Source organism: Brassica napus, chromosome C9, assembly GCF_020379485.1.
Source record: "Brassica napus cultivar Da-Ae chromosome C9, Da-Ae, whole genome shotgun sequence".
Classification (NCBI taxonomy): Eukaryota; Viridiplantae; Streptophyta; class Magnoliopsida; order Brassicales; family Brassicaceae; genus Brassica; species Brassica napus.
Window position 1 is genome coordinate 17,740,415 of NC_063452.1, and position 25,811 is coordinate 17,766,225.

General features: G+C 34.9%; 2 protein-coding genes and 1 long non-coding RNA gene across 3 annotated transcripts; 2 read left to right on the forward strand and 1 right to left on the reverse strand.

The window, feature by feature from the left end:
* The first annotated feature begins 1,752 nt into the window (after window positions 1-1,752).
* LOC106366606 (DExH-box ATP-dependent RNA helicase DExH7, chloroplastic) lies at window positions 1,753-14,229 on the forward strand. The gene is made up of 34 exons (XM_048767442.1): window positions 1,753-2,108; window positions 2,196-2,301; window positions 2,380-2,570; window positions 2,669-2,722; window positions 3,189-3,339; window positions 3,425-3,825; window positions 4,384-4,602; window positions 4,957-5,068; window positions 5,484-5,675; window positions 5,790-5,866; window positions 6,035-6,157; window positions 6,269-6,355; window positions 6,486-6,586; window positions 7,318-7,375; window positions 7,744-7,809; window positions 8,231-8,316; window positions 8,401-8,584; window positions 8,968-9,114; window positions 9,200-9,301; window positions 9,390-9,542; window positions 10,169-10,273; window positions 10,609-10,749; window positions 10,833-10,922; window positions 11,001-11,057; window positions 11,285-11,368; window positions 11,587-11,685; window positions 11,769-11,909; window positions 12,231-12,301; window positions 12,738-12,807; window positions 12,962-13,054; window positions 13,122-13,331; window positions 13,452-13,544; window positions 13,754-13,876; window positions 13,968-14,229. Exons 1-34 carry the CDS (start codon window positions 1,812-1,814, stop codon window positions 14,046-14,048), a joined length of 4,365 nt encoding a protein of 1,454 aa, XP_048623399.1. The 5' UTR covers window positions 1,753-1,811; the 3' UTR covers window positions 14,049-14,229.
* A 151-nt stretch (window positions 14,230-14,380) lies between these two features.
* Window positions 14,381-17,795, forward strand: LOC106364302 (putative pectinesterase 10). The gene is made up of 5 exons (XM_013803915.3): window positions 14,381-16,241; window positions 16,332-16,491; window positions 16,782-16,997; window positions 17,139-17,422; window positions 17,529-17,795. The coding sequence occupies exons 1-5, from the start codon at window positions 16,000-16,002 to the stop codon at window positions 17,695-17,697; spliced, it is 1,071 nt and encodes a 356-aa protein (XP_013659369.1). The 5' UTR covers window positions 14,381-15,999; the 3' UTR covers window positions 17,698-17,795.
* Window positions 17,796-21,924: 4,129 nt separating this feature from the next.
* LOC125592383 lies at window positions 21,925-24,955 on the reverse strand. Its single transcript, XR_007328321.1, has 2 exons — window positions 23,374-24,955; window positions 21,925-23,184 (listed from the first exon to the last, which is right to left on the reverse strand). It is a non-coding gene; the product is annotated as an uncharacterized LOC125592383 (long non-coding RNA).
* Window positions 24,956-25,811: the final 856 nt, after the last annotated feature.

A 25,811-nucleotide genomic window follows, 5' to 3' on the forward strand; every position in this document is an offset into this window, starting at 1 on the left:
ACGTAAAATCAAACAGATATCCAGATTAAATAAAACTAATCTCTTCTTATCTTAAAAAGCCGAAATTAATAATCTCACTTCGCGCAATGCGTAGATTACTACCTAGTTAATACGTAAAAGCAATTTTCAAGGGATGAATAATCTCCGGTTTCTAACAGTCAACTCTAAAAACTTATTAAAATAAATTAAACAACCACATTAACCGTATAATAAAATTTAGATTTTTGGTATATGTTATATTTTAAATTTTTGAAAACGACTATAAATTACTAAAATTGTTGAAAGTCTCACATTAAAATTTTGTGATCCATGGTTTAAAATTTTTATTATGACAAAATATAAATGATTACAAAATAATATAAGTAAAAAATCCAATTTAATTAACTATTAAGATTAAAAGATATATATATCATTTTAAATTAAACTATATACCATATAAAATACATAAATATTTTAATTTTGAAATTTACTTTGAACAATGTTTTTTTTGATAAAATCTTATTACAAACATTGACAACTTATTTTCTAAAAATTATAAATTACTAAAACTATTAATCCCACAATAAATATTTGGTTATGTGTAATTTAATTTTTTTTTGCTATAAAAGATACAAATGATCAAAAAACTATATGAATAGAATGCATCAGTTAATAGACATTAATATTAAAAATATATTATGTATGTTAATATCATTTAAATTTAATTATATATCCTATCAAATAGAAAAAAAATATTGTGTGGATTAATAAAATTATTTTATATGTTTGCACTAGTTTAGTTATACATCTGACTTTTAATTATTCAATATATATTTATTATTTCATAATATATAAAACATATAATACATATAAAAATATATATATATATATATATATAATACTCATCCCGCGCAAGACGCAGATCTTAATCTACTTAAATATTAAATACATGATATTAGGAAAAAAATATATTGTGAGTTAACTGCTACAAATTTTTGATTGACAATTCTAACTATATATATATATTTAAATATTAAATGTAAATAATATAAGTAAGAAACTATCTTTGGAGTATATTGAAACATATTTTTGATTGTCAAATCAAATATAAAAATTTAAATATTAAATGCATAATGTTGAATTATTATTCATGAGTTTTAAAATTTGAATCTTTTTTTCATAAGTTCTAATTACGTACGAACAAAATATACTAATTAAAAGTATAACAGAAATATCATATATATATATATATATATTTAAATAAATAAAAGGTTAAACCTGGATCTATTAAAGACACATACATATTCCGTGGGTGGAAAGTGCAGCCCACTGATAGACCCTCTCCTGTGTATTCAAATAGATCAAAAAGCAGTAGCCCATAACTGCATAGAGTAGAGTGACCGGGAGACCGGGAGAATGTGATTTAGTTTCGTACGATAGATAGATCGAATCTGAAATGTAGTGACATCCCAAACTTTTTCGCTTACCACTTGACCACAAGCTCCCGGTCATATTTTAATTTTATAATCATTGATAAATCGAAAATATAAAATGCTATAACTTCACATACACTTTAGCATATGATTAATAGTATGTTATGATTTTTTTTGTAAAAAAATTGTTTGGACATAAATGAACAGCTTATGTTTTACAGAAATGAATACCATTAAAAAAAAAGAAATGAACACTATTTGTATCCAAAACAATACTTGAAGCTTTGAGAAAAAAGCCCATTAGGCCCAGTAATATTTATTCCCTCCGCGGAGTGTTTCGCTACCCAATTTCAATATTCTCCTCCGCTTCTCTCAGTTCATTGATCGGAGACGAAGCAAATGGCTCCGAAGAAGAAACCTCAGAAGCAAAGCAACAAAGCTGCTTCTTCATCATCATCATCGTCTTCGAAAAAGAAACCTTCCTCAGGTCCTAAGCTTCAGATTTCGGCGGAGAACGAGGACCGTTTGCGACGGCTCTTGCTCAACTCCGGCCGCACCGCTCCTCCGGCTGCGGCACCTATCCACAGCGCGCTTTCCAAAAATCAGAAGGCGAAGAAACTCAATACCGTCTACGAGAAGCTCTCTTGCGAAGGATTCGTAGATGATCAGATTGAGCTCGCTCTCTCTTCTCTTAGAGTAACGCTCGCATTTGTTGGAATCTGAGATTTTAGTTTAGGTTACCTAATTCAGTACCTGATACGTATGTGTATGTTTGTGTTTAAGGATGGAGCAACGTTTGAGACTGCACTTGATTGGCTCTGCTTGAACTTACCGAGCCATGAGTTGCCGGTGAAGTTTTCTACCGGAGCTTCTCGCTTTCCTACTGGAGGTATTGAATAGAGTCACACCCATAGAAACTTCTTAAGGTTGCGCATTGATTCTTGTACCTTCCCATTGGGTGTTACAGGTGGTTCTGTAGGTGTGATATTGACCTCAAGGGAAGATTGGAATGAGTCTTCTGACTCTTCAGTCGAGCTCAAGCAGGAGGAACCTGAAGTTTATGTTAAAGTGAAGGGGAAGCAAGATGAGGATGCTCTTCGTTCTGACCAATCATCGCAAGCTGATTGGATCCGTCAGTATATGAGAAGACAGGAAGAGGTACACATTAGAATGGTTAAAGTTTTCCAAAAGCATGATACATTGTAGTTTTAGCGCCAATATAATATTGACTTTGCTCATTGACTTCAAATTTTTAGGAGGAATTGGAATCTTGGGAAGATGAGGTGGATGGTGTTGGCTCCAGCAGGGAGGTAATTCAACTCTTTTCTAGGCTTCTCTCCGTCATTGATGGAATGTAATAGTTGACTACTTAGTGAGACTCTGTCCGTCACTGATGTTATCTTTCATGCTCCTTACTCTAGGATAAATATTCCCTCATTATTTTGGTCCGATAGAAGATAAAGCTTTCACCTTACAAAACGATAAATATTTGGAAGCTCTTGAATTTGGATCAGGAATTATTGTTTTGCTGAAAATATATTACTTGCGTTAAGCTTAGTATATAATCTGTCATGGCTATTTTGTGGCTCTGCTGGTCGGAACCTGCTAATTTATATATTTTCTTTCACATTTGGTAGAAGTGGAAACTTTCTGAATTTGTTTATGATGATCATACTACACTACAGACTTCAGTCAATTAATTTTGCAGAACCATATTGGTTCCTGATTTTATTGTCGTTCTCTGCTGTGATATCTTGTTTTCACAACTCATACTAGGCATCCGGTCCGAGGGCTTTTGATGTGATTGCTAAAGAATACTATTCGGCAAGATCAGATGCTATAAAAGCAAAGGATAAGCGTGATAAAAAAGGACAAGAGCAAGCAGGCCTAGCCATTCGAAAGCTCAAGCAAGAGATAGCTGCTCTTGGTTAGTGTAATCTTTGAGTAATCAGTCTGTCAATCATGTTAATTGGTGCACAGAATGTCATGTGTTATACGTGTTTGTTTTGCAGGAATATCTGAAGCAGCGTTAGAATCTGAATTTCAGCGTGAGTATGCTTCCGAAGATGCTACAGAAAAAGAAATAGCCTCTCCCATGCCCGATAATATTCATGAGGCAGTAGATGCTGACTCTATTCAGCCGTTAGATGAACCGGTCTTGGATGAAAATCCTATTGAGAATTGTGGATCTGAGGAAAATCAACCTAAAGATCTTCCCTCATGTTCCCCGGGACAAGAAGTAGTTGCATCGGATGATAATTCAGAGTACTTGGCGCTTGACGATATGTTTTCAGTAGATGTCCCGCATTATGAAGCATCGCCACATGAACTCTTGGAGTTGCAGAAGAAGGAAAAGATGAGAGAACTACGCAGTGAGGAAAATCTCGGGAAACTAGAGGGCATCTGGAAGAAGGTAACTTTTTATCGAACAAGATTGTAGGATAAATACATTTTAGGTACAAAATACAATTACATTTTAAAGGTGTTTAATGCTTGATTTTGTTTATGACTGCTTGTTTAGTTTTCATTTTATGGAGGTGATTGGTTGGCTGTAACTGTAGAAAATTTACTTTAGAATTTAGTTTGTAGGATTTTTTTATTTAGCTTTAAGGAATGTAGCTTTAAAATTTCCTACAGCTAAAAAGATGGGGCTTTAGAAAATAAGATTTTTACAAACCATTTTTGTGTGTTTTTGCTGTAGCATTAGTTTTTTGGTTGTAGCTTTAAAAACCAAGATAAAGCATGATTGGTAGTATTTAAGGCTGTAGATGAAAATTAAAGTTAATGTTTTTATTGTGTTTATGCCTGTTTGTTAAGTTTTCATTTTGCCACATATGCTGATCCAGTAAGTAGATGTAAAATTTAATTCCTGTATACAAGGTGTAAGCTTGTTTTTTCCCCGCGCTGCTCCTTTTATTAGCTGGGCACTTTTAATTGTTCGGCTCTCTCTTTAACATGTAAAAGTTTACAGGGTGAAGCGCAAAAGGTCCCTAAGGCATTTCTCCATCAATTGTGTCAAAGGTCGGGGTGGGACGCACCAAAGTTCAACAAAGTAACCGGCGAAGGAAGGAAAATCTCATATACTGTAAGCATTCTGCGTAAAGCCAGTGGACGGGGTAAAAGCAGACAAGCCGGGGGTCTGGTAACTCTTCAACTTCCTCATCAAGATGAGGTTTTTGAGTCTATCGAGGTACTCGTTTGATCCATGTTTTAACATTTAAGTTTTTGTTAATAAGTTGCTAAAGTATCTAACTAGGGCCTTGTTACTAAATGTAGTTAGGGTATAACTTTTCAGAAGAAAATGCCAGTTTAAGTCCTTGATTTTCAAGGTTCTGACTTCTGAGTAAAATAAAGTAGGATTGCTAGACAGAAAAATCTATAGTGTACATGTCTAACAATTTTGCTCAAAGTTTTGGAGACTTCTGATTATGAATCTTATCAAAAGTTATAAGCTGTTGATTGGAAACAATCATCAATGCCTGGAGCATATGCTGACCATGTAATCAGTATGCTAATTTACTGTGCTCTTGGGTTATTTGGACAGGATGCACAAAACAGAGTTGCGGCATTTGCTCTCCATAAGCTCTTTTCTGATTTGCCTGTTCACTTTGCAATCACTGAGCCATATGCCTCTCTAGTGTTGATCTGGAAACAAGGTGATTTATGAATTTTGTCTCAGTGCTTGTTATTTGCTATAAAATAGTATTTTTCAGTGACCTGTCCAGTGATGCCACATAATTGTAGATTAATTAAATTAGCTTATTATCACCTTTCTGTCTATCTTTTACATTGGCATGTTCTATGGTAACTCCACAAAAACTATATTTTGCATGAGAGTTTTAGTATCTATTTGTTTAAAACATTTGGCTGCTAAAAGAGCACCATATTGGCTACTAAATGAAAGTATTACAGCATACGAAGTTAAATGGAAAAAATACGACATAATCTATTAGTAACTGTTTTGCATATCCCTAATATTACCATTCTAAATTAGCACACATTTCATATGTGACATGTTCTCGTTTTGCAATATCTTAATCGCTCTAATACAGTTGTCTTGAGTCTTCACAGAGGAATTGTTTTGTACCGTACAAAGCACAGAAGAAGATCGAAGAGCTAACTTCGTTGATAGGTTGCTTGAGTCGGACAATTTGAGTTTGAGCGCTTCGTCGAGTGGCATCTCCGATGCAGTTCCAATGGTAGACACTTACGTCAAAGAAAAAGATGACCTAGGTGTTGCCAGATCTAACCACAGAGCTAAAAGTATGACCTGGGTGTATCTGTTGTCACTTAGTTAATTAAACAATAGTACTCTGGATTTTACTGCCAAAATCATTAGCATGAAATATAATAAATCATCTATTTTATGTATTACAGGAGACTCTTACATAGAAGCTACATGTTTATCTCTCCAACAAAAACAAGAAAACAAGAAGAAAACACGGAAGTACAAGGTAGAACATTCTTGTTTATGTTCGAACGTACGGTTTTTCTTTGTCTTTAGAAGAAGAAGTTCATGTAGCTCATGTTATGCCTTAAGAGTTATGTATTAAGCTTCCTAGACATATTCCAGTAAGATACACAGGAGTATGTTTTCAGCATGGTCAAATCTTTGTTTGCAGGATATGTTGAAAACTCGAACTGCTCTTCCTATATCTGAAGTGAAGAATGACATACTGCAGCATCTGAAAGAAAGAGATGTCTTAGTAGTATGCGGAGAAACAGGCTCTGGAAAGACTACACAGGTTTTGTCCTTTTGCTCCCTGTCATTTGATGTCTGTTCACTAATTGCTCTTTTTGCCGAATTTATCTTCCAGCTTACAGTTGAGTCATTTTTAACTGATATGTTGTTCCAGGTTCCTCAATTTATATTGGATGATATGATTGAGTCAGGGCGTGGTGGATACTGTAATATCATATGCACACAACCTCGGCGAATAGCAGTAAGTAATTCGGTCTTAAGATGTGTTGCATTCAGGGATTCCCTGTTTAGTTCATACTGGCCCTTTTATTTATGGAACGATTATATCAGTTAGCCTTTTGTTATTGTTAATAACTGGGTAATATGTCTAGGCTATCTCTGTTGCTCAAAGAGTTGCTGATGAGCGTTGTGAATCCTCTCCAGGCTCAGATGACTCCTTGGTTGGTTATCAAGTTCGTCTTGAAAGTGCAAGGTCTGCCTCTTAATTTTACGTTTTTTTTTTCTTTCGTCTTAGGAGCTTGTTAGATTTTACTGTGTTTTGTACTCTTTTCCATCGCTTCATTCACTTTTCTCAAGAATCCAAAATTGAATGATTCAGAATTGAAGTAGATATACTTTGGTAAAAAAGTGACTCGTTTCTCAAAGTACAGCAGTAATAAAATAAGAAATTGAAAAGGAGTAATTTACTTCCAAATGGTAGAATTTTTTCTTTCTGAAATATATTTCCAATTGTTTGTTTGATAATGATCGACCGATACTACTTACTATTACGTCAGTGTTTGTCTTCTGTGTTGTGATTTCTTCTGGTCTTTCACATTCTCTTTTTACTTCCTCTCTGGCTGATTTTGGTGTAGCAGTACTGCCATGATAAGTTGGTGCTAGATGAATATTTTTTCTTCGATGTTTTGGTGGAATGGAGTTGTAAGATAATATATTTATATATATATATATATATATATATATTTATATTTATACATATATATTATATATTTGTTACTTCGCTATGTAGTTTAGAACGCATATTCTCGCCTGATTATTTTGCTAATCTTTTGGCATAACTGGTGTAAGGTTACATTGGTTACTGTTTGTAAGATATTCATTTCTGACACTGTAATATGATGATGGCCTTGGTTTACCTTTAATAATGTTCCTTATAGCGGCAGATTAAACCTATTTTTGTTGGCATATTTTTGCTTTCTTCAGGAGTGACAAGACAAGGTTGCTGTTTTGTACTACTGGTATTCTACTGAGGAAACTCGCTGTACGTCCTCTATTTTTTAACAAGCTCTTTGCAACTAAATAATTACATGTGTTAAAAGTGTTTTAAGCTACTGAAAATGATAACGTATTTATGAACAAACATTCTGGTGATTTGGATAAAGGTAAAATATCACAGCTGCTTAACAGAAATTATGGATTTTTAGAACATATCTCGGTTAACTAAAAACATTGAAATTTCAATAGTTGAATTAGTTATTTGCTGCAAAGATATTCTAAACAATTTGTTATTCTGAAAAGCATATTATAACAAGCCACACTAAATATTTGTGTGGAGAATTTTAGGATTATATCATCAATCTCTCTTATTGTTTTTTCTTTCCTGTTTGCTTTTTTGTGCACACTTTTCAGGGGGATAAAACCTTGAACGATGTTACACATATTATAGTCGATGAAGTGCACGAGCGGTCTCTTTTGGTGAGTATTGATTCATTCAGGCTTAAATCGGATCTTTATTAAGAAAAATTAGACACCTAGTAAAGGGTTCTAGATGAGAATCCATATAATATTATCTAATGAATCACTAGAATGCAAGAACCTGCTCGGAAAGAAAACTAGAAATCTAATTTTAGTTTTCGAATATGCATGTAACAATCCATTGCATTTAGTTATTTGCAACAGCGAAATCCAGAAGCTTGCATCCTTGGTGTTTAGAATAAAGGATGTATCTGTTTTGCTTCCATGCTTATTCTGTGCGGAAAGGCAGTATTAGTATATCCAGTCTCCTCTTTCTATAAAGAAAAGCTAGATCTGTATTTTAAATTTTGATGCGTCCATTTTGCAAATGTTGAACAATCTGGCAGAAATTTACCTTTCATTCTTCTCATTTTCATTACAGGGTGATTTTCTTCTCATTATTTTGAAGAGCCTGATTGAGAAGCAATCATGCGATAATACATCGCAAAGACTGAAAGTTATCCTTATGTACGTGTTGTGGGTTTTAGTTTTCAAGCCAGATCGTAAATACTAGTAAACATCATATAAATGTATGCTTCTGATGTGGTTCAGGTCCGCTACTGTTGACGCAAATCTGTTCTCAAATTATTTTGCTCACTGTCCTGTGATTACTGCTCAAGGACGAACACACCCGGTTACTACTCACTTTCTGGAGGAGATTTATGAGAGCACTAGATACCTTCTGGCTCCAGATTCTCCTGCTGCACTCAGATCGGATTCATCCATTAAAGACAAGGTATCTAAATTATCCGTAACAACCAAATCATCTATTATACTTCTGTAATCCCCCTTTTCACTACGTAGCCCGCACCAATTGCTAGACACGTACACGTCTTGATTTCTGGGTTTTCTTCTGATGGGAAAGTTTCATTTGTATTGATATGTTCCCTATTTGCACAACCAAAATATACGACTAGCACAAAGGTGATGTTTTGTGGGGCCTGATATGGAATGGCCTTGGCATTTTTGTGGGGATTTATAGAGAACGCCTTTTGGTTAGATGTTTGTGATTTTGATTTGGATTCTAGTGTTTATATACTGGTACTCCCATTTAGCTTGTATTAGTGTAAGTGAAACTTCATAGATTGTGTAATTAACATATGGGTTCGTTGTCTTCAGCTTGGTTCTGTAAACGACCGTAGGGGAAAGAAGAATCTTGTATTGGCTGGATGGGGGGACGATTATTTGCTTTCGGAGGACTGTCTTAACCCGTTTTATGTTTCCGGTAACTACAACTCGTACAGTGATCAAACACAACAAAATCTGGTACGCTACATTTCCAGTTTGAGCTTCTGTTCCTCTTATTCTTTCTGGATGCATGAGCCTTCAATGGCATGTGAGTGCTGTGCAGAAAAGGTTAAATGAGGATGCTATTGACTATGAGCTTCTTGAAGAGTTGATATGCCACATTGACGATACTTGCAACGAGGGAGCTATTCTAGTATTTTTGCCTGTAAGCTGATTACTGAGTTCTTTCGTGTAAATTAGAATCAATCATCTGGTCTACCGCTTCAGCTTGACATTTGTTTTGTTGATAACAGGGTGTGTCAGAAATTCACATGTTACTTGATAGGTTAGCTGCTTCGTATCGTTTTCGTGGACCTTCTGCAGATTGGCTTCTTCCTCTGCATTCTTCTATAGCATCTACCGAACAGAAAAGGGTGTTTCTACGACCCCCTGAAGACGTACGGAAGGTGATGTCCTGTAACTATATACATTGTTGACTATTGCTATGCATTCTTCTATAGCATACTTTGTCCCTTTTAATTGATTTTTTCCAGATGAGCAAATATAATGGCTTTATCATTAATGCCTTGCTTGTGCACTTGTATACTGAAAAACATTCATGCATTGTTTTTCAGTTATAAGGGTTTCAATCTCATCTCGCGCAACTACGTGTTTCCTTTGTCCCACTAGTAAATGAATTTGAGTGATAACCACTATTGTTGTTTAAGATGTAAATGATTATAAGTAACTATGTTCCATGAACAAGTTTTTTTCCTTATATTTCTTTTGGTCTTATCTTGGAATTTTTCTTTGGGATTAATTTGTGAAGTATATATGTCAAAGTTAAAATAATATACGGAGAATAGTTTAATTCACTTATGACTTGCTGAGAGGAACTTTACAAAATTTGAGATGATATAGTCAAAGGGTGTTGTGCTTCTTGACATAGACTGAAATATAGTGCTGAATCGCTTTTAACAAATGCATGTGCTCCCTAATTGTGGATGATTTTTTCTGTAGACCATACGTTTAGGTTGCATGGACTTTTGCAAAGCCAATCTGATTCATCTTTTGCATTTTCTCTTATGTTTAGGTTATTATAGCTACAAACATTGCAGAGACCAGTATAACAATTGATGATGTGGTGTATGTGATTGACAGTGGCAAACACAAGGAAAATCGCTATAATCCACAGAAGGTATTCCCAATGCTAGTGAATCAGTTGCGTTTTCCATTTACGATGCTTGTTGACCAAAATCGTATTTCTTAATGTTGAAATTCTTTTGTTCCTGTAAACTCGAACCTTCTCTGAAAAGGGATTGTAACATTATGCACATTTGATCATGCTATTTGCATATAACCTCTTCCTTGTGAAACCGTTTGTAAGATTTATATCCGCTATTTTGGTACATGTATCTTGAAATATCTTTTTAGTTCTCCATATTGAAACAAAAGGTCCTTATATATGTTAATGATGTTTGATGACAATTTTTTTTGTATCTTTCCCTTGTGATTGCCTCATGATCATCTTAGAAACTGTCAAGCATGGTGGAAGATTGGATATCTCAAGCAAATGCAAGACAAAGAACAGGAAGAGCTGGACGAGTTAAACCTGGAATTTGCTATTCATTGTACACACGCCATAGGTTCGAGAAACTAATGCGTCCCTATCAGGTGTTTTTCTTTTTGGTCTGTTGCTGGTATCTAGTTCACTTGGTTTTAGCCCGTAAACTAATCAGTTCCATCTTACTGACAAGGTTCCTGAGATGCTGCGGATGCCATTAGTAGAACTATGTCTACAAATCAAATTGCTTGGTTTGGGTCACATTAAGCCTTTTCTGTCGAAGGCGAGTTTTCCAATTTTATTGCCTAAAATAAATAACATTGCCAGCCATCTGATTCGTCTTTGTACTTGCCCTCTTTAGGCTTTGGAACCTCCGAGTGAAGGTGCTATAGCCTCTGCAATTTCATTGTTACACGAGGTACCATGTAATAGAAGTATTTTAACCTAAAAAGTAATTAGTTCTTGCAACCAGCAAGCAATATTTGATATATCCGAAAGTTACGAGACCAGTCACTTGGAGATATAATTGATGTGTATGAGATTGTCTAGCCGTGGGACTGATTAATATTCTTTCTGTTGTAGCCAGAGACTTAAGTAATTTGAGTTTGTTGCTGAGTCTTCTTTTATGAACCCTGTCTTCTGTAGGTTGGTGCTGTTGAAGGAGACGAAGAATTGACACCACTTGGGCATCATTTAGCAAAACTTCCTGTTGATGTATTGATTGGAAAGGTTTACTTCTATAACATTACTGTTGCACTTCTTTCGTCATTGCTTCATATATTTACTCTCTCCTCACAACATCTAGCCTCATTTCATCATGTGTCTTCTTTGACATTATTAAGAAACATTCTGCCTAGTTTTCAGTGTCTTGATCATATTGGTCTAGGTAACCAGAAATCATCATGTAGTTCTTTCCATTATCATGACTTCATGTTTGAAAATTGTAGATGCTGTTGTATGGTGGAATATTTGGCTGCTTATCACCTATTCTCTCGATCGCTGCTTTCTTGAGCTACAAATCGCCATTTATATATCCCAAAGATGAGGTAAACTTATAGATTCTCAGAACTTAGCTGATTTCATGAAGGAGGTTGTCAACTAACTCTATACGCGGTGTTTTTCTTCTTAGAAGCAAAATGTTGACCGGGTGAAACTTGCTCTATTTTCTGATAATATGGATAAATCAAGTGAATTAAACAACAATGACAAACAATCTGATCATCTCCTTATGATGGTTGCATACGACAAATGGGTGAAGATACTGAATGAGGTATGTAATAAAGGGATATTTGAAATTAGATTCACTGATGTGTTTGACAGAATCAGAATTATTTGATTCACGATCGATAGATATATCTTGTCTTTGTTAGATGTCTGTCTATCTATATGCAATAGGTTTTCTTTTGTATACGTCACAGCCAAATTTCTTTTTGGGTTCTGGAGGAAGCTGTTAATTTCTCGTCTACCCCTTGAACCATGGGTTTAAAATGAGTTGATTCCAGCCGATCCATGCTTGATTCAGGCTGTTCAATTAATTTTAGCAAATCAATTATCTGCATAATGACATCGTCTGTGTTTGTGATATTTACAGCGAGGAATGAAAGCTGCACAGAGGTTCTGTGAATCAAAGTTCTTGAGCAGCTCAGTGATGCGGATGATAAGGTACATCGTACTTGGTTGCTATAAATCGTCTAGAAAAGATCTTCATAGAGTTGCAGAAAAGATGACATTTTAATATGCTTATTCTTATTTTTATCCTTGTTTCGAGGGATAACCTTCAGTTTTGATGTCACTTGAGTCACTTTCTGAAAGATTAACATGTTTATCTTGACATGGTTTAAATTGCTTTATGCTATACCTTTAAAGCTTGACTAAGGATACCTAAGTTTGTGAAAACTGTGTTAGTATCTAAAGGACTGAAAGTAATAGTCATTTGTTTGGTTTCTTTCAAAGTCGCTTAAACGGTTAAAGCTAAGTCTTTAATAGGAACTTTTCATATATGCACGAGTCCCTGAAAATCCTCGTAGACTGAAAGAATGCTTGCACAATTCGGTCTTCATCCGTCAAGTCTTAATTGTTATTTTCTGGCAAATATCAGAGACATGAGAGTACAATATGGCACATTACTGGCAGACATCGGGCTCATCAATCTTCCGAAAACAGGAGAGGTAACTTATCTTTAAACCATTTGTTGCATATGTATAAAGCATACACGTGTCTGATCTTGCGTGGAAAGATCCATCATGCACCAAACGTTGAAACAATTGTTTCTCAAGTTTATGTCAGTATGTCACAGCTCAATCTGTTGGTTTCTTACCATAGTTTGCAGGGAGGAAAAAGAAGAATCTTGATGTCTGGTTTTCTGACCAAACTCAACCTTTCAATATGTATTCACAACAACCTGAAGTTGTTAAGGTAAAATACATTCGATTGCTATTATCTATTTTGGTGGGTATCTGAATTCAGCTGTCAATATGTACAGGCTATACTATGCGCAGGACTATATCCTAATATTGCAGCTAATGATAAGGGAATTACAGAGACAGCGGTTAACAGTTTGACAAAGCAAGGGAACCAAACAAAGAGTTATTCAGCGTGGTACGATGGCAGAAGGGAAGTCTATATCCATCCGTCCTCCATTAACAGCAACTTCAAAGCATTTCAGTACCCTTTCCTTGTATTTCTTGAGAAGGTAACCTGACTTTTAATATGCGAAGCATTGATTTGATTCCTCAGGATTTCATACTTAGCTGCGTATTTGACGAACATGGTGTGACTTGTTATATCATTTGGATGTTACTGTTTCGTGTAGGTTGAAACGAACAAAGTGTATCTGCGTGATACAACCATTGTTTCTCCTTTCTCCATTCTTCTTTTTGGCGGCTCAATCAATGTTCATCATCAGGTACTGTTAAACGTAGCATGTTGTCTTGCATTGAGAAAACACAGATGGAACTTTGTATTTAGTTTTTCGGAAGGTGATGACAGAGATATCGGGTCCTAATGTCAAACACTAGTTTCTAAGAGTCTTTTACGAGGGTATCTTTGAAAAACGATTTGACGCTGCGTGGTGGATACTTTATTTATATGCCCTCCTTATCTTTTCGTTAACAGAGTGGATCAGTCACCATTGATGGGTGGTTGAAGATAGCAGCACCAGCACAAACTGCAGTTTTGTTCAAAGAGCTTCGGTTAACCCTACATTCTATCCTAAAAGATCTTATCCGGAAACCCGAGGTTACATATTCGATCCTTGGTTTAATCCACTCGGTGAAGTAACTAGATCTTGCCTAATCTCTCTTCACGTTTGTTGTTTGTTTTTTTGCAGATATCAGGGATAGTCCACAACGAAGTGGTCAAATCTATGGTCCATCTTCTTATAGAAGAAGGCAAACCGCAACACACATGAACTAAAGCCACTATTTGAAAGGTGTAGTATGCAATGTTACTGGGTTACTTCCATAGCTAATAATATCAGTTTTTGGGAGGTGAATTCAGACATCAAGTAAAAACCGTGAGGAGCTTTAAAAATATTATTCAAGTCCCTCGTCTTGGAATTATGTTAAGTCTATAGTTATGATCTCACGTCACTTTTCTCCTCTCAATCTCTCTCTCTCTCTCTCTCTCTCTCTTGTACAACCCAGAACCTACTGAATAATATATTTTGGTTACGTGAATGAGAACCCCAAATCCCGAAACTGTTTACAAAGTAAAAGCTGATAAGAGCTGTGATCTCATGACGATCACGGAGAAGGTCTCGATAGCGACTCTTCCTACGTCATACTGATACGTTCCATACGATAGACTTCACGAAGAAGAAGCCAACATGGCCATTGACTATGAGTGATGTGGGAGGGAGAGGCAAAGACTCGGTCTCCATTGGAGGCTTTGCCGTTGAAGCTTTTATATTCTGTATAACATAGTCCTCTCTGTATTACGAGTTTCTCATGCTGAACGTATGTGAAATCTAGCTCCGTCATATTAGACATCTAGTGCGATCGTTACTGCTTTAGCATCACGTTATCTGTATTTCTTATCGTTGGATCTTCCTTTTATATACCGAATTCATCTTCTTCGTTTTGTGTGTGTGGAGTGGGTTTGAGTTACAGAGATGTATTGATAGTGAGACTTCGTAGTTACAAACTTCTCACATACACAGATGACAGTATATCTTCTTGCAAAGCCTTTTTCTCACGTTATGGCGTTGCTCGAGCTGTTCCCTACTTATTCAGTTAATCTTTGTGTTGACCTCTTCTTCCTCTGATGCTTTAGCACCTGAAGACTCTCCCTTACTCTGTATCCATGGTGCTCTACCTCTTCATCTCTCTCAAATACGGTAAGCCGGCTCTGGTCTAGCTCGTTTAGTGGTGTGGAATTTGTTTTGTGTTTTGCGGCAATTGGACTCTCTAGCGGCTCTGGCTCCTGCAGTGTGTCTCTGAAGGGTTAGCTACCTTTCGATCCGCTCTCTCTCTATATGTTATTTTGGTTTAATGGGTGTAACGGTCACGGCGAGTGTGCTTGGAGACGGCAATCTTCTGGTCAGCTCTACTCTCGTGCTGTCGGAGGTCTCTTTTGTCAGGTGTTTTGGGTTTGTTTCATTCTTGGATTCATGGTCTGGGTCAGGTTTGGGCGGGTGGTCAGAAGCTACAGGAATCGTTGTTTCAAGGTTTTTAAGGCACCTTTCTCTCGGTAGCTCGTGGTGCCTTGTTCTCTTCCTTGACCAGTCTAGTTTCTTTTGATCTGAGCCCATTTTGTTGCTTTGCTGACTTTAGGCCTACTTCCGTCATTTCCCGGGTTTGGTCTATTTCCGGTCTAGAATTGTTGTTTAGTTTAAATTTCCGTATTCCGCTTAAACTGTCTTCGTAATTTCTGTCACAAATTTAAAAGTAGTATAAAATTTAACATTATATCCCAAAAAGTGCTATAAGTTTAAATTTAGTTTATAGTGGATTCTGAAGCTTCATATAAAAATTAAGATGCACTTAATTCTCCTGGTTATTTTTACATAAGCAATAAGCATTTACTTGTATATTTGTGCATGTATCTATAAAGAATCTCATTTCGTGGATATAATCTTTGAATTTTGTGTTGCTGTAATGTATGTTCTTTAAGAAATAAATATGTTCTTTAAGAAATAAATATTAGAATGGTCAACTTGTACATATTTACCTTCATTTGGTTATAGAGATAAGAATTAATAGATTTTAAACCATACTTGGAATTAGGTAGGGAATGTACATACATTTGAAGTGTAGATAAATGGACGTTTAACTCAAGTTTAGAGAAACACACAAAAAAAAAATCAACTTGACTTTTCCTAAGTTGTGTCGTTAAAAGAGCTAAAACTTTTGCTTTAACAAATGAAATTTCTAATTTGTCTTTTGGCTCTATCATTTTGGAATTTGACGGCTAGTTCATCACGTATCTCTCCTCGTGGTTTAGAACACAAGCAACCAAAAAATGTCAACATTGATATAGAAAAGACAGTGGTGGTTGGTCAGAGTGGTGCAACTCACTTCAAAACCATCCAAGCAGCCATCGACTCCGTTCCCTCTGGTAACAATAAATGGATCAAGATTCAGCTTCAAAACGGAATCTACTTGTAAGCTCTCATCTTCACTCTTTCTTATCTTATCACATGTAGTTTAATTATGAGATGCATTACACCCAGTGTACGTGTGTTTATATGCAGCGAAAAGATAGTGATTCCGATGGAGAAAGAAAAGATAATATTGCAGGGAAACAACCCATTGGAAGTGATAGTTCAATATAATGATGCAGGACAAGCCAGTTCGAGTGGTCCGATGATCGTTAACGCCGAGTACTTCGTTGCAATCAATGTCACATTCAAGGTCAGGGTTTATATATATAGTTGCTATCAAAATCCATGTTTTAGGATACTGACTAATTCAACTCTGTTAATTATTTTCGTTCATAAGCTATCTTCAACTAGATTTGAATGTCTAAAGCCCGTGAATAACTTTTGCAGCAGTGATTTTTTTTTTTCCAAATTGACGGATGGTGTACTTTAACCTCGTTTCATTTTTTTATGGAGATTATTTGGATTAATTTTCATACGTATGGATATCATATGAAAAAAACTATTGTCTAATATTGTGAAACTGGCGTCTTGGTTGTGCAGAATTCTTATAACAATATAGCATCAGTAGTACCATATAAAAAGATAAAGGTAGCTCCATCAATTGTACTAACGGCGGACAAGGCGTGGTTCTATGGCTGCAGCTTCATCAGTGTTCAAGACACACTCGCTGACTTAGTCGGCCGTCACTACTTCAAAAACTGTTACATCGAAGGAGCCATTGATTTTATATGGGGAGGAGGCCAATCTATATACGAAGTAATTCCATATATACCTTTCATAAATTTTGGTTGCGTATAGAGATGTTTTGAATATTGTCTTACAGAAAATTATACCATACCGGCCCACAATAGCCAAATGGATTAATATATGAAAATGTTTATTTGTTTGTCGATGCAGAAGTGCGTGATATACGTAAAAGGAATGATAAACGTTAAAGGAATGACAAACGATGAAATGGTGAAAAGCGGAGAAATGTTACCGGGATTCATAACTGCGCAAGGGAGGCAAAGCGAGCAAGACACAAGTGGATTTGTGTTCAAATTCTGCACGATTAAAGGAGATGGTACGGCGGCCTTGGGAAGAGCTTACCGAGGCTACTCTAGAGTTGTCTTTTACGCAACCAACATGTCTAATGTTATTGTTCCCCAAGGATGGGACGCCTGGCATTATAAAGGCCAAGAGTACGTATGCTTCTTCTCTTTTACTATGTATACAATGTGCTTTTGTTACATATTTGGCAAACGTATAATGATGATTAATCATGGAATTACAAACAAATAAAATCAGGGATAAAATTACATTTGCGGAGGTAAGCTGCACGGGAGAAGGAGCGAATAAGCAAGGAAGAGTTGGATGGGAGAAGAATCTTTCTCATATAGATATTGCTTTTCTTATCAACATTAAAACTTTCATTGCTGAAGATGGTTGGATGACTACTCTTCCTTCTTCTTTCTGAAAGAGTGTTAAATTTGTTAGCAAAAAAATAGTTTTTACATTTGCCTTGTATCTAAATTTGTTTTGAAAGCATCCATCATAACTATTTCTTCATCTCGATCTTCATCTTGTTTCAACCCATCTAGCCAGCCCCCTCTATAGACATGGCCATATATTCCCTTGAACATAGCAAACCTATTGTGAACCCGTTTGTCCACCAACCGGATCAGTTGAGAACTAGGTGTAGCGGCTTTTCCAGCTCCAGGATACCAAAGGACTGCTCTCTTTCACTGACCAGAACGAGTTTTTCCGTATCAAGAATCTGTTCACCCATTGAACCCATAATGACGTCTTCGACGACAGAATTTTCCAGACTAGTTTCAGGCTAGAAACTGTATTCGCTTCAGCAAGTGATATCAACCCCAAGCCGCCCTCTTCTTTCGGTTTACAACAGTCTTTCCACGCCACCTTTGCCATTTTTGTGCTCAGTTCCGGTCCTGAAGATAGGAAAGCAGAGAAAAGGCTGTCTATATCTCTTATACATTTCTTTGGTAATAGGAAAGCCGAAATCCAGAAACTTGTTAAAGTGTGGATGACCGAGCTTATAGAATCTCGCATAACATGAACTGATACGAGTCCTGATTTTCTCGATGAAAGGAGTATAGTAATGACTGTCATTTGTTTTGTCATGACCGGAAGCGAGCCTGCTGCGAAAGAAAACTGTTCCAGCATTGTTTGCTTATCTGAAGCACCCACCCCAGCAATATAAAGCATAGATTCCTCCATACTTGTACCAAGACCTGAGATAGCCGCAAAATGAGTAAAAACCTCCAGAATCCCTATGACTGAATGTTGCTTTCCATAGGAGAATACCAAAATATTGTCGGCAAATCACAAATGTGTGATTTTTAAGCCTTGACAGTATGGATGGTATCGAAACTGCTTATCCGCTTTATCTAGTAGCCAAGACAACAACTCTTCATGCTTCTCTAGTCTCTTAATATTCACCATCTTCCACTTAGTAAGTGTGAACGATTTGTATTATTTTGTTATATTTTATAGTGAGAATAATATTCTATTTTTTTTTTCTTTTGAAACAGAGAATAATATTCTACATTTTTATTATTTCAAGCTTTTCTATTATCAACTGATCAACATAAATACTAGATTTACATAATATAAATAATACTATTTTTAATTGTTATAGTGAAAATACGAAAAAATAATATTTTCCCCTTGTGCATATATTCATCATTTCCTAGGGGTCGATCTTCACTAGAGATAGGCACGAATCGGATATCCGAGTTTTTAGAAGTACTTGTGATTCGATTTGTTTTGTCCGAATAATCAATCATCTGATTCGATTCAACCGTATATTATATATTTTAAACCGGATAACAGATTCGATCTGAACAAAAAGGAAAAATAATAAATCTAAAAATAAAATAAAATAAAAATATTTATTACAAAGGTTATTTAGTTTTTCAAACTTTGGTAACTAAAATAATCAATTTAATAAAAAAATATTGTAAAACTTACATAAAACACAATAATCTTATTTTTTGAAACACAATAATCATATAACGTATAAATATAATTCTTTGAATATATGTATATATTTATATAACGGATCAGATATACGTAATTAAAAATATTAGTATTTATGATTTTCTTTGTCTTTTACGGATATTACATATTAGTATTTGATTTGCTTTGTAGATTAGGATATCTAAACTTTTCAGTTCGAATCGAAATGAATAACAAACTGAATCAAAATTTCCGGATATTTTGTCTAGTCCTAATCTTCACCAATTTAAAAGACCATGTGAATGATTTTTTTTTTTTTGAACTAAGATTTTCAATTAAAGCAAAGGGATGATTACAGCATGGTAAAGTATTTACAAAAGAACAACAATACAGAACTTAACTTAAAGAAGCAAAAACTTGAGAAAAAGATATCTTGAACAAACATGAATCAGTGAACTTAAAGAACCTCATCCACAGGGAAAAGCAGACAGCCACAATCACTTACACTAGGAAACCATGAGCGTAAGCTAACGGAAGGAATAGATGAAATATCAATCCGAAGATACAATTAGCCCAGACAATCACCAGAGAAGGAATAGATGAAATATCAATCCGAGGATAGCGGCAGTTCGTCACACCCAGCAATGAGCAAGAAACCAAGGATACTGCGAAAATCCAAGGCCGGAGTAAGCAATCAGAAGAAGCCGTAATAGGGGAGACCAAAACACCTAAGAAGCAGAGCAGCAACCTCAAGTAAAACAGCACTCAAACAATGACAAAGGCAAGATGGAGATGGTGGAGGCTAAGCTGGAAACGCAAAGCTCAGGGTAAGTTCAGAAGTGTATATAGGCCTAGTATGGATTGGTGCTGGGCTTCGGAAGAAATAGAGAAAAGAAGCCCACTGTCATACAAGTCTACGTTCTTCATATATGTCAAACTTTCTCCGCGTCTAGTTTTATCATCTAAAACAATGGGTTTGGAAAGATTTTGTATTTTGTCAGCTCCTGGCTCTGGAAGAATTGCGTTTCTTACGACTTAGTTTAGAATGCTTTTCACCTGTTTTAATATAACTAAATCTAAGAGCGGATAATTGTTTTTTATATGTAATTGTTGATTTTGTTGTATTATTTTTATATAATATTTTATTATATTTAATTGTTGATTTTGTTTTTTCTTGTTTTCTCTTGTTTAAAGGTTTTTCATAGTTTTATTTCAAAACACTTTTGACGTATTGTAATAAATAAGTTTTTATTTTTGTGGTATTGGACTTTTAATAAGCTAAAGTGGATCAATATCTAATTAAATATAAAAAATAGTAGTGTACATAATTTTTTTATAACGACTAATTTTATTAAACTTAGGTGGAGTTTAAATAATCCTTCATGAAGAGGATAAACAATTAAAGTAAGTACATTGTAATAACAGACAAATAAATTGTCATTCGGAATTCTAACTTTAGCCAAAAGATCCGCCACCTAATTTGTCTTTCTTCCCGTCCAAGTAAATGAGGTATCTTCAAATCTTTGCACCCACAAGCATATTTCCCTGATCCAGATATAAGCTCCAAAGTGGAGATTACCATTCTTTAATATGACTTTTTCAGAGTCACTCTCAATGATTAGCATTCTATAGCCCTTTATTCAACAATGTTGCACTGCCATTAAAATTCATTGATGTCACTTTCAAACGCATTTTAAACAATCTTCCCTGCAGCTTGAATTGATTCTTTATAACATTCATACTCATTTCTTAGAATCCAACCCGCTTCCGCTGGAATTGATTCTTTATAACATTCATACTCATTTCTTAGAATCCAACCCGCTTCCGCTGGAATAGTTGAGTTGATGAAACTCTCCATCTACGTTACATTTTCTGTTTCCTTGGTTGAGCCTTAAATGTACTTGTTAGAAATTTTTTTTTTTAATATTTAATATTTACGCTTATATGTATTTAATTTAGGAGACTTATTTTTACTTTTAAATATGTGACCAGTATAGCTTTCCTAATATTTTTTTTTATGTTTGGACATGTATATAATTAAACAATACATGATTATTGTTTTTCATGTATTTCTAACATAATATGAAGTCCGTAGCTAAGGAGTAACATAATATGAAGTTTGTAGCTTATAACATAATAATAGGCTTGTGGGTAAAAAAAACATAATAATAAGCTAAGGTGGATCAATAGCTAGTTAAGAAGTTCGAAGCTTTTGTTAGTGCATTTAAAAGCAAATAATTATTTTAATCCATAAATCTCGAATCAAAGCAACATATTTTTGTATCTCTTACCAATCTTTTCAAGTTGTAAAGCCATTGTATATATATATACTTTTAACTATTTTCTTAACTCTTATCAGAATTTTTGGTTTCTTCTATGATTTTCATCAATGAAGTAAGGTTTGATAGAGAAACATATAGTTGTTCCTAAGTGAACAATGGTTTTGGGAACTACAAAAGAACAGCTATTAACTTTTGACCATGGCTTTTGTCGATCATCATAGGCTCATAGCTTTTCATCTTATAATTTTTTCCATCTCTAGCGTGTTCAGACTTAACAGTACACACAAAAAATAAGATGATGACTACATAACCTGACAGATTTCTATTTGTTTCATGAACTATTCTTGTTTTGGACATCATCAATCATGTCTGCTTTTGGGAGGGTACCTTCAATGGTCCTCTCAGTATTAAGTAAGGTAGGTTCTTTTGATTTAGTCAGACGATCCAAACCATGTTATCTTATTGAACTTCCCCATCTACGAAGAAACAAAGCAGTTGATGGCTTCATCAATTTTTAGAAACCCTATATGAAGGTAGAGAGCAATCAATCAACCTTATAAATGCCGTGTAAAATGCCTCTTTTCGTGGAAGCTTAAGCTCAGATTCTAATGGAGCAAATATAGCTTCAATTGGAGGCATGTCATCATCATCTTTTTCTGCAGCAAGGATCTTTCTTAAGGTGGATTTCGTAGCAAACTGAGCAACCATTGATGCCCTCTCCTCATTGATTTTCTTGATTTATAGATTCCGCAACACAGCTCTTATGTATAAACAAAAGGTGCTGTCTACAAAGCTTTGACAAATTAAAACATAAAAGTGAAGAACACATGATGTAATAATTGATCCAAAACTAAGTGGCAGTAAAATTATGAACGAAATAACTGATCCATAAACTAAGTGGCAGTAAAAGTTCTGAACGCTAATGCATAATACTGACGACATAAATACACCTGAACACTTTCATGATAATTGGCTTTTTTTAACTAACAAAAAGTTAAAAACTTAAAATTTTGGGTGAACGGAAGAAATAAACTGACATATGAAACTGAACTTCCTTTAATGAACACAAACACAAAACAGAAAAACAGACAACACAAATAACAACAAACCTTTTCAAGATCTTTCTCTCTATGTCTCTCAGACAAACTTTAACGATTTGAGTTCAGTGTGTGGTTTCCCAAACTCTCAAATCAATATATGCATCACAATGGGGCGAAAAAACTAAAAATCAAGCCAATACCAACAACAACAAAAAGCAAGAAAATTAAAATCAAATCGACACATAAACAACTATAGATTGTCGTTGTATAATCTATTAAGCTCCACTTTCACTGTATCTGAACCATGAAGCAGAGTAATGAAGTTCCAGATGCACAGACTCATATATACAAATTTCCAGTCATCTTTTTAGACTCTATGAGATGATATATAGTACTTACAAACATATATAGTTTCTGAGAAAAAATGAAAACACCATATTAGCAAACCAATAAGAGACCATTTCAAAAAGAAAACTATTGCAAAATATGCATTTCAAGTTTTCCGACTATTTGATTCTATTACCCAAAATCACATTGCTTTACCGTATAGATGTATCAATAGCTCAGTGGCCAGTTAAGATTTCTAGAGGCAATACCCCAAACGCAACCACATTGGTTTTCATTAGCTGTTCCATTCATAAAGAACTCGAAGCTAGATATCTGCAAAAATAACGAAGGTTACAATTCACAACAGCAAAAACGATATTTGGATTCTCAACATTTAACTCTAAGAAAAATCAAAACGTGTAATTTGTTAAAAAAGGAGTCGAACAAAAAAAAGGCAAATCTATGTCTCAAAATAAACGTCTCGCTTCTCTCTAGGTTAAAAAAAAATAAGAAAAAAAGCACCTCTCTTTTCCACTACTCCTCTTCTCCATCTCATTGTTCATCTCTGTACCCTCTTCACCAGCAAGGGTGGAGTTCAGTTGAGTTTGTCTCCGTTATCAGATCCGGTGGTTCTGGAGCGTGCCTGGCGGTGTCGGTGGGGTTAGAGGACGACCCTTCTCTCTGCTAGTTTTGTCTCTGTATCCGTTAACTCGCCTTCTTGTGGTCCAAATTCGACATCTCTGAAGAACACCACTTCATCAGCTCTGGGGGAGGAGACAACGGCCTTGCCGTTTAGTTTCTTTGAGATAGGATCGCCGGAGACAGATCTGGCGGAGGAGACACAGGTTTTGGCGGAGGAGTCGGAGTGGAGAACCACCTTGCCGTTTGGTTTCTTCGACGTAGGATCGCCGGAGACAGCTTTGGTGGAGGAGACACCGGTTTTGCCGGTATGTTTGATCGGTGGGGATTTTCCATAGGGTTTCATCGCGGATTCGGCTTCTTAAGAGGAATCTCTCGATTTTGATTGGAACCAGATAATGGTGAAGAGATAGAAAATTTTGTGATAAATGGATCTGGAGAAAAAATGGTTATAAAGAAATTCAGAGGGAAAAAGGTGAAAGGAAGCCATAAATGGAGGCTTGATTACACAGAGATGAATCGTGTGTCGTTTGATCGACAATCCGTTAGAGAATTGGAAACGACGAAGAACAACACACAAAAGGATCCGGAGTTCATCGTCTCACATTTCTAGGGTTTTCCCTCTCATTGGGCTAAACGGGCCAAACAAATTCAAGTTAACAGATCAAAAAATTATTAGAAGCCCAACACGAAAATGGTCTTTGACATGGCCAAAAGAAAGAATCTTATTGGCTGATTTTTAGTCCTACGTTGACAGTATATCTGAAGCTCTTATTCTCCTTTTATTACTTGTTTGATCTTCAAATGATAAAAAAAAATTGTATTCGAATGTTTTTCACCTGTTTTAATCCCTAATTTTTCTCATCTCTATCTTTTTCTCTCTAGTTCTTCTTTATTTATGTCACAGATTGATAAGTTATTTCTAACCTTATCAACATAGCATATTTTAAATTTATTAATTATTTTAGCAATATTTTAACTTATAATATATAACATATAAATTTTGAATAATATATGCCAATTTATCAATAATATAAAAAATTGGGTTAGCATGAATATTTGGATGGAGAATCCATAGTTATTTTAAATATTTATTTTTGACTATTTGTATTTATTTTTAAGTATTTTGGACAGTTTCAAAATATCTTATATATCTTATATATTTGTTGGATATTAAATCTAAAAAATAACTAATATATTTAAGTATATAAATCTGATTTGGATATATTTGGATACTCGAAATATATATGGTCGAACCGGGCTGGTTCCGATTTTCTAGATACCAAAATTTTAAGCCCATATAAATATTTAACCAGCTATGGTTCGGTATATTTTTTTGGATCAGATTCGGTTTGGTTTTTTGAATTTGGATTTTTTCTCGGCTCTACAGTATCCTATATATTTTACCAAAATAATATGTATATCTAAAGCTTTGTAAATCATATTCACCCGTGTTCAAACATTGTATCATCAAATTCCAAATTCTAAAACGCAAAAAAAAAAACAAATTATTTATTTGTTACATTTGTTGAAATTGCCACAGCGTTTCACTGCCGAAATCGTATTTTCAAACATTCGGTCAGTTATAATATTTTATAATCAGATAAAAATATGAATTTTAAATTGATAGTGGCCATTTCATGAAAGCGTTGCCTTTTTTTTTTTTAAAGCAACTTTAGGAAGAGAGAACATATACTATTATGCTGACAGACATATTTAGAGTAGAAAGAATATATGCTGTTATCTTGACAGACGTAATGCGACTCATAGAGCATCTCCTTCGAAAAAAGTATTCGATAAATCTTAGAAAATAAAATAAAATTTAATATAACTGAATTACATAATTAATTCTATTTTGTCGACAAGATTTCATTATATCTTTTTAACTGCCTGATTTATTATAATATTATAATTACGAGAAAAATTACATAAACGATTAACAATCGATAATAGTACATGTCTTATGATGATCTACGGCTAACTGCATCACACGAACCGTTTCTAGAAAATCCACGTCTGACCAGATTTATTTACACCTTGTTAAAGATTCGTTGTAAACTTTTTTTCCGTAGTCTTCATAATTTAATAAATCGTTTTCTCCGGGAACTGAAACCTAGACGTTATATAATGTGCAATTTACAAAAAAATTGCATAGTCCAGAATTTGAACCCTAAACCTAGGTGTAAAAGCTTTTAAAAGTTGACAATTAGACTACGGTGCTTCGACCAAAAGGTAGTCGGCTTGAACTGAAGAAAAACAATGAAATTAAAGATCTACCAAAAACAGTAAACTTGAGGTCACGTTAGTATTATTTATTTGTT

Coding starts and splice junctions, on each gene's coding strand:
- LOC106366606 (XM_048767442.1), top strand. CDS start 1,812: ATGGCTCCGAAGAAGAAACCTCAGAAGCAAAGCAACAAAGCTGCTTCT. Junction 2,571..2,668: donor ATATGAGAAGACAGGAAGAG/GTACACATTAGA, acceptor TCAAATTTTTAG/GAGGAATTGGAATCTTGGGA. Junction 11,910..12,230: donor GGGTGAAGATACTGAATGAG/GTATGTAATAAA, acceptor TGATATTTACAG/CGAGGAATGAAAGCTGCACA.
- LOC106364302 (XM_013803915.3), top strand. CDS start 16,000: ATGAAATTTCTAATTTGTCTTTTGGCTCTATCATTTTGGAATTTGACG. Junction 16,242..16,331: donor CTTCAAAACGGAATCTACTT/GTAAGCTCTCAT, acceptor GTTTATATGCAG/CGAAAAGATAGTGATTCCGA. Junction 17,423..17,528: donor TGGCATTATAAAGGCCAAGA/GTACGTATGCTT, acceptor AAATAAAATCAG/GGATAAAATTACATTTGCGG.